At 35.0% G+C, this 8,932-nt stretch overlaps 1 protein-coding gene across 1 annotated transcript; it reads left to right on the top strand.

Annotated features, from left to right (window-relative positions):
- Positions 1-261: 261 nt before the first annotated feature.
- On the top strand, positions 262-6,872 carry LOC132800261 (sodium/proton antiporter 1-like). Its single transcript, XM_060813560.1, has 4 exons — positions 262-327; positions 6,053-6,057; positions 6,363-6,657; positions 6,741-6,872. The coding sequence occupies exons 1-4, from the start codon at positions 262-264 to the stop codon at positions 6,870-6,872; spliced, it is 498 nt and encodes a 165-aa protein (XP_060669543.1).
- The last annotated feature ends 2,060 nt before the right edge of the window (positions 6,873-8,932 follow it).

Raw genomic sequence — 8,932 nt, 5'->3', positions numbered from 1 at the left:
TTCTATTTTATTTTTGTGTTATTCATACTAACATGGCAGATTCAAGGGTGAGAAGAGGAGATGTACCATTAATAATTAATGAAGAGGAATCTATAGGGTTTAAGGGTGATTCCCGAGCTTCGGGGAGTGGAGGTGGGCACATAGACATGATGGCGATCTTGGAGCAATTACAATGGATAAATGCTCGCTTTGATCACTAAGATCAAAGGATGGATAGGTTGGAACCATCGCAAGGAGGGCCGAATCCAAGGTTAAATGTACATGGAGGCCGAGGTTGAGGTTGAGGCCGAAGAGGCCATGGTTGACCTAGAGAGGAATTTAGGGAAGGTAATTTTGGAGGTGACTTTGATGAGGGGTTCGATGAAATTTTTGCTTACCAAGGAAGGCAAGACCATGGGAGACTAGCAAGGAATGAGGATGATGAACTTGGAAATATCAATGTCAACATACCACCTTTTTTGAAAAAAAGTGATCCGGAAGCCTACTTAGAATGGGAGGAGAGTATAGAGATGATCTTCTATTGTCAAACTATTCAAAGACTAAGAAGGTAAAAGTGGCAGCAATGGAATTTGGACATTATGCACTCCAATGGTGGATAAATGAATAAAATACCCTATCACAAGGTAGTAGGTCCGTGGAGGATTATTACAAGGAGATGAAGATGCTCATGATGATAATGAGCATGAATGAAGATAGAAAAGCAACCATGGCATGGTTTCTAGGTGGATTGAATTGAGAGATAGCCAATCAATTGGAATTACAACAATATGTGGAATTGGAAGAGATGTTGCATGTGGCTATCAAACTTGAGAATCAATTCAAGAGGAGGGGCACAAGTACAAGGCTTGGAGGAGTTTCAAACCGCGGGAGATCAAATCCAAGTGCTTGGAGAAGCAATCCCACCTTTGAAACAAGACAAAAGTCGAAACTTGGAGAAGAAAGCACCAATCGGCCAAAAAGGGATTCCAAAGCCGAATTTGTCCAAGCACACAAAAATGAAGGTAAATATGATCCTAAACCTTCTAGAACTCATGAAATTGTGTGTTTTAAGTGCCAAGGATGAGGACACATTGCTAGTCAATGCCCGAATAGGAGGATCATGGTACTGAAAGGTAATGGCGTGTTAGAATCTGAAAGTGAAGAAAGTGATGTTGAAACCAAATTTGTTGAAGATGAAGTTGGAGATGAAGGGCATGATCAAAACACTCAAGGTTTCAAGGGCTGAATTGAGTTTGGTGGCAAGAAGGGTTTTATCTATGTATAAAGATGAGGATCAAATTCAAAGAGAGAATATCTTCCACACTCGATGTGAAATTCAAGGTAACATTTGTAGTATGATAGTTGATAGTGGAAGTTGTGCAAATGTAATTAGTAATTTGGTAGCTGATAAATTGGAGTTAGCAAACATTAAATATCCAGAACCATATAGATTACAATGACTTAATGATAGTGGTGAGATGAAAGTAAATAAACATGCCAAAGTAAAATTCAGCATTGATAAATATGTGGATGTTGTATTGTGTGATGTTGTTCCTATGCATGTGGGTCATATTTTGTTGGGTAGATCATGGCAATTTGATAAGGATACAATACATTATGAGAAAGGGAATTTCATTGTATTTAAATTTAAAGGAAAAAAGGTTAAGCTGAAGCCATTAACTCCAAAGGAGGTATTTAGAGACCAACTTCAAATGCAACAAATGAGGGAGGCTGAAAAGCTCAAAGAAAGGACTAGTATGGCACCCATGGCAACAACAACAATTTAAGGGGGTAATGCTATGCAAGACCAACCAGGTAAGATTTCTAGAACCCAAATTGAGTGGAAAAACCAAGGCAAACTTGAAAGTGAGAAGAAACTTGAGAAAACCGAGAGGCATAGTGAGAAACCCAAGAGTGAAGGAAAGAAAGCCATATCTAAAAGGAAGAAAGGAAAAGAAAGGAAAGAGAAGAAAAATAAAAATTTATATCTTAGTTTTGGGGATGTTAATAAGGCCATCTTGAGTAAGAAACCATTGTTGGTCATGATTTATAAAGATAGATATTTGAATGATCAATCTAATCCAGAAGAACTTGAATTGCCAAGTTCTATTTCTTCTCTTTTGCAGGAATTTGATGATGTTTTTCCGAAAGAAATTCCTAATGGATTACCACCTATCCGAGTGATTGAGCATCAAATTGATTTTGTGCTGGGAGCTACAATTCCAAATAGGCATGCATATAAAAGTAATCCCAAGGAGACAAAGGCGCTACAAAGGCGGGTAAGTGAGTTGCTTGATAAAGGATATACTTGTGAGATTATGAGTCCATATGCTGTTCCGGTTTTATTAGTTCCTAAAAAAGATGGTTCATGGTGCATGTGTGTAGATTGTAGAGCTATAAATAATATTACCATTAAATATAGGCATCCAATTCCTAGGTTAGATGATATGTTAGATGAATTACATGGTGCATGCATGTTCATTAATATTGATCTTAGGAGTGGGTATCATCAAATTAGAATGAAAGAGGGTGATGAATGGAAAACCGCATTTAAAACTAAGTATGGATTGTATGAGTGGTTAGTAATGCCTTTTGGTTTAACTAATGCACCTAGCACTTTCATGAGATTAATGAATCATGTTATGTGACCATTCATTGGAAAATTTGTTGTTACTTATTTTGATGATATTTTTGTATATGATAGGCATCTAGATGAGCATGTAGGACATCTTAGGCAAGTTTTAAATATTCTTGGGAAGGAAAGGCTATTTGCTAACTTGAAAAAGTGTGATTTTTGCAAAAGTGAAATTGTTTTTCTAGGATTTATAGTAAGTGCTGCAGGTGTTAAAGTTGATTAGTCCAAGGTGCAAGCAATCCAAGAATGGCCAACACCCACCTCCATTACCCAAATGAGGAGTTTTCATGGTTTGGCTAGCTTTTACCATAGATTTGTCAAAGATTTTAGCACCATCACAACATCTTTGACTGAAGTTGTGAAGAAGAATGTTGGCTTTAAATGGGGGGAAGCACAAGATAAATCTTTTAGTTTGTTGAAAGAAAAATTATCAAATGCACCTTTACTAGTTTTGCCTAATTTTGATAAAATTTTTGAAATTGAATGTGATGCTTCGGGTATAGGTATTGGAGCTGTCTTAATGCAAGAAGGAAGACCCATAACCTATTTTAGTGAGAAATTGAATGGAGCTGCACTAAATTACCAAACATCTGACAAAGAGATGTATGCTTTGGTGAGAGCTTTGAAAACGTGGTAACACTATTTAATGTCAAAAGAATTTATGATTCATACAGATCATGAATCTTTGAAGCACATTAAAGGTCAAGAGATGCTTAATCAAAGGCATGCTAAGTGGATTGAGTTCATTGAAACATTTCCTTATGTCATCTGCTACAAAAAAGGTAAGGAAAATGTGGTCGCCAAAGCATTATCCTAAAGGTATGTATTGTTTTCTACTTTAGATGCTAGATTGCTTGGATTTGAACATTTGAAAGAACTTCATGAGCATGATAGTGACTTTGAAGAAATATTTAGGACCTATACAAAACATGGTTTTAATAAAGTTTACGTCTTTGAAGGGTATTTGTTTAGGGAAAACAAACTTTGTGTGAATAATTATAGCGTTAGGGAATTGTTAGTGAGAGAAAGTCATGGTGGTAGTTTAATGGGTCATTTTGGTGTTTTTAAAACTCTATCCTTGTTGCAAGAATATTTTTATTAGCCTAACATGAGGAGAGATGTGGAGAGAATATGTGAAAGGTGTTTAAAATGCCGAAAAGCTAAGTCTAAATTGAAACCTCATGGTTTGTATCATCCTTTGCCGATTTCTACTTTTCCATGGGTGGATTTGTCTATGGAATTTATTCTTTGTTTACCTAGACCAAGGATAGGTGAGGATTCAATTTTTTGTTGTTGTGGATAGGTTTTCTAAGATGGCATATTTTATCTAGACCAAGGATAGGTGAGGATTCAATTTTTTGTTGTTGTGGATAGGTTTTCTAAGATGGCATATTTTATTACATGTAATAAAACTGCTGATGCATTTAATGTTGATAATTTGTTCCTTAAGGAAATTGTAAGATTACGTGGTATGCCTAGAACAATTGTATCGGATAGGGATGCTAAGTTTTTAAGTTATTTTTGGAAAAATTTGTGGGCTAAGTTAGGAACTAAACTTTTATTTTCAACTACTTGTCATCCACAAACTGATGGACAAACTGAAATAGTAAATAGAACTTTGTCTGCATTGTTATGGGCTTTAATTAGTAGAAACTTCAGAACATGGGAAGAATGTTTGCCACATGTTAAATTTGCTTATGATAGATCTTTGCATTCAACCACTAAATATTCACCATTTGAGATTATTTATGGTTTTAATCCTTTGACTCTATTAGATTTAACACCTTTACCTCTAAGCGAACGTGCTAATCTAGATGGGAAACAAAAAGCTGATTTTGTGAAGCAAATTCATGAGAAGACTAAAGCAAACATTTGAGAGGAGAACGGAGCAATATGCAAGGACTGCTAATTAAGGCTGAAAACAAGTTATTTTTGAATCTGGAGATTGGGTTTGGTTGCACTTAAGGAAGGAAAGATTTCCTGGACAAAGGAAGTCCAAGCTTATGCCGCATGGAGATGGACCTTCTAACGTTTTGGAGCAGACTAATGAAAATGCTTACAAACTTGACTTATCGAGTGAGTATAATGTTAGTGCTATATTTAATGCTACTGATTTATCTCATTTTGCTACAGATGATGACTTTGATTTGAGGGAAAGTCCTTTTCAAGAGGAAGGGAATGACGAGAATCCGCATGAACTCGCATAACCGATAACCCACTAGGGTGTTGATCCAATATGAATGAAGACCGAGCCATTCATTAGAGCTCAAGCCAAGAGATTTAAGGACAACTTGTCTACCTTTATATAGGGAGTAATTCATTCTCAAAAGGGCTTGTCAATTCCCGAAGATACAAAGCCCGTTTGAAGCATCCGAGTGGTGGAGGCCGATACGGACCTAGGTAGCTGTTTTTGTGCAAATACGGACTTTGGCAACAAGAAATGGTTCCAACTCTTCATGGATTCAATGAATATCACTAGAAGGTCATGGAATCAAGCCAATGCAGAATCAAAGGCAAACAAAATGGGCTTGTGTGCATAGGAGGAGTTTTTTTTATCGAAAATTGCTATATTGTTTGATGGCTTTACTTGCTGAGTTGATATTTTCTCTTTATTCCAATCAAAGGAAACATGTGGGACTCAATGATCATCCTATTTGGCATTATACAAGGCATATGGAAGCTGATTTGGAGCTTAAATTAGTCAAAGATTGGTCAAAGACAGTTTAGTTAAAAAGATAGTCAATTTGTTTCCTGATTTGATTTTGACTTTTTGTTTTAGGAAATTAGTCTTTTATTTGATTTATATTTATTTATTTGCTGGAAAAATCAACTTAGGAAAGTTATTATTTTTATTTTAAATTAATTAATTCCTAATTCAAAACAAAGGAATTAATTAATTAAAATTAGATTAGAAAAGGAGAGAGAAAATTTAGCCAAGCTTGGTTTCCTAATTTTTTTAGCCGGTTTTGTCCTAGTTTTTTAGGGTTTTTGTTTTGTTTTGTGACTCTAGCCTATTTAAGGGCTTATTTTTTAGGAAGAACACACATTTAATATTATTTAGAGAATTAATTGTGAGATAGAATTCTCTTAGTTCTCTTTGAATACCTAAAACACCATTCGAAACTGAGTGTTTTTGTTTTGACTTATCAATAGGGCTTCCATAATCTATTATGGCATCTTCATTATACCGAGGTTTCTAATCACAGGTTGGTTAGGGGTTAAGATTTTTTCATAAGAACTTGAACTTAATTGAGATCCGGGTTAATATAATACGGGTTTAGACGCGATTCAACCTAGGTTCATATTGTAAGTAGGTCCAGTGAATCCTCCTTTCAAAATTTAACAGAAAGACCATGATCAGCTGATCATGAAGGAGGTTTGTTGTCTCTTTTATATTACTTTTAAGGGTTTACAAGTTTTGTTATTTTTGTCATGCAGAGAAAGTAAGAATGATGTTGTTGGACATTAGTGTTTCCCTGCTTACTTTGTTTCTTTCTGTTTCTTTGTCAATCATTTTGTTGGAAATTAGTGTTTTGCCTTCTTTTTTTTTCCCCTTTTTAATCATTCTTGTGCCCTTCTTGATCATTCTTTAAGATTCTTTTTTTTTTCTTTTTAATTTTTTACTTTACTGAACTCTTTTATGCATGACATCCCCACTGCTTATGCTTAGTGATTGCTTTTACACACAGTTGCACATGCATTAATATTGTTACCTACATATTGACATATTAGGCATTTTCTTTTCTAGCTTGGAGTCAGCTGGGATTCTTCAGGAATTGGCAAATTACCTGAATGTTCATATTCTAAATGTCCAACTAATTGCTAGTGCAATAGTGGTTGTATTAGTAGTCATAGACAATGTTCCACTAGTTGCTGCAACTATGGGAATGTATGATTTAACCTCCTTCCCCATAGATTTTGAATTTTGGCAGTTGATTGCATTTTGTACTTATACTGGTGGATCTATGCTTGTTAATGGCTCTGCATCTGGGGTTGCTTATATGGGAATGGAAAAGGTGGATTTCTTCTGGTACTTGCAGAAGGTATCAGTTAGCACTGATGTAGTATTAATAAATTGAAGCTTCGTTGTTCATTTTAGTAAATTAATTTACTCTCTTTTTCGCAGGTGAACGGTTTTGCTTTTACAGATTATGCTATTGGTATTGCTACCTATTCAGCAATTCATAACCTCCAGCTTTCCCTACCAACAACTGTAGCTCAGGATCAAATTTGGGTACTGAGGGTATCTATAGAATGAGAGGTTTTGAAAGAAATATTTTACGTATAATTTCTTTTCTCTATTCTTTTAGCAAAGATTGTTCAATTAAAACATGAATCATGTTGAATACATTCATTGCTTAACCCAATTTTAAAATGCATGTTAGTTTGGTGCTTTATAATATAGTATAATCCTGTTGTATAAATCATAAATGCTTGAGATTTCTACTTGAGGTTCTAACTCTTTGTTTTTTGTTTCAATTTTTACCCCCAAAATTCCAAGTATGATCAATTCTCACTCTATTATTAAAAAAAAAAAAAAACCAATTTTAATCAATCATATTTTCTCAAATGTGGAACTGCTTTTCTTAAGAGAACCTGCAGAGTCATGGTAGATAAGGGAATCTCAACCCCTAACCAACCTGTGATTAAAAACCTTGGTATAATGAAGACGCCACAATAGGTGATGGATATCCTATTGATAAGTCAAAACTAAAACACACACTCTCTAATGGTGTTTTAGGTGCTCAAAGAGAACAAAGAGAAATTCAAACTCACAAAATAATTTTTGAATATTATTAAAGGTGTGTTCTTCCTGAAAAACAAGTCCTTAAATAGGCTAGAGTCACAAACAATAAAAACCTTAAAACTAAAGCAAACACCGGCCAAGTATGTTGTTTCCTAAAGGTGGCTGAAATTTGCATCCTTTCCTAATCTAAATTGGATTAATTAATTCCTTTATTTTGAATTAGAAATTAATTAATTTTGCAATGGAAATAATAAAATAATAACTTTCCTAAGTTGAATTGTCCAGCTAATAAATAAATAGAAACCAAAGAAAAGACTAATTTCCTAAAACAAAAGTCAAAATCAAATTAGGAAACTAAAATACTACCTTTTTGACTAAGCCGTCTTTGACCAATTGAAGCTCCAAATAAGCTTCCATATGCTTTTTAGGATGCCAAATATGATTAATGTTGCCCTTGCATGGATCAAAGAGAAAATGCCAACTTAGCAAAATATAGTAATACCGGTCAACTTTCTCTCTCATGCACACAAGCCATAAATGACCAGCTTAGCTTCAGTCTTGACCAGTTCCCATGAATTCTTAATGATATCAAGTGAATTCAAGAAGCTTTGATCCCATTTCCCGTTACCCGGAATCCATAAATGCACCAAAACTGCTACCTGGGTCTGTATTGTCTTCCACCACTTGAATGCTTAAAACTGGCATTGTATCTTTGGATATGGACAAGCTCTTTTGTGAATGGATTACTCTCTATATAAAGGCGGCCAGGTTGTCCTTATACTTCTTAGCTTAGGCCCTAGTGGCTTGGCCTAGTCTTCATCTGTATCGGGTCAGCACCCCAGCTGGTTGTTGGTTGTGCGGGCACGGACGTATTCTCATCATTTCTCTTCTCTTGAAAAGGATTTGCCCTCAAATCAAAATCATCACCTGCAGCAAAAGAAGATAAGTCAGCAACATTAAATGTAGCACTAACATTATACTCTCGGTAAATCAAATTTGTAAGCATTTTCATTAATCCTCTCCAAAACTTGAAAGGGTTCATCTCCATGCGGCATAAGCTTGGACTGGCTTTGTTCGAGAAACCTCTCATTTCTTAGGTGCAACAAACCCAATCTCCAGGTTCAAAGACAACTTGTTTTTTGCCTTGATTATCATTCCTTGCATATTACTCGGTCCTCCTCTCAATATTTGCCTTTGCTTTCTCATGAATCTACTTTACAAAATCAGCTTTTTGTTTTCCATCTAGATTAGCACGTTCACTTAGAGATAAAGGTGTTAAATCTAATGGAGTAAAAGGATTAAAACCATAAACAATCTCAAATGGTGAATATTTAGTGGCTGAATGCAAAGATCTATTATAAGCAAATCAACATGTAGCAAACATTCTTCCTAAGTTCCTAAGTTTCTATTAATTAAAGTCTACAACAATGTAGACAAAGTCCTATTTACTACTTCGGTTTGTCCATCAGTTTGTAGATGAAAAGTAGTTGAAAACAAAAGTTTAGTTCCTAACTTAGCCCACAAATTTTTTCAAAAATAACTTAGAAACTTAGCATCCCTATCCAAAACAA

The sequence above is a fragment of the Ziziphus jujuba genome, chromosome 1, assembly GCF_031755915.1.
Source record: "Ziziphus jujuba cultivar Dongzao chromosome 1, ASM3175591v1".
Taxonomy (NCBI): domain Eukaryota; kingdom Viridiplantae; phylum Streptophyta; class Magnoliopsida; order Rosales; family Rhamnaceae; genus Ziziphus; species Ziziphus jujuba.
Note: the sequence above shows the minus strand (reverse complement) of the source record. Positions and strands in the feature narration are given on the sequence as shown.

Coding starts and splice junctions, on each gene's coding strand:
- LOC132800261 (XM_060813560.1), top strand. CDS start 262: ATGGAGGCCGAGGTTGAGGTTGAGGCCGAAGAGGCCATGGTTGACCTA. Junction 6,658..6,740: donor TCTTCTGGTACTTGCAGAAG/GTATCAGTTAGC, acceptor TCTTTTTCGCAG/GTGAACGGTTTTGCTTTTAC.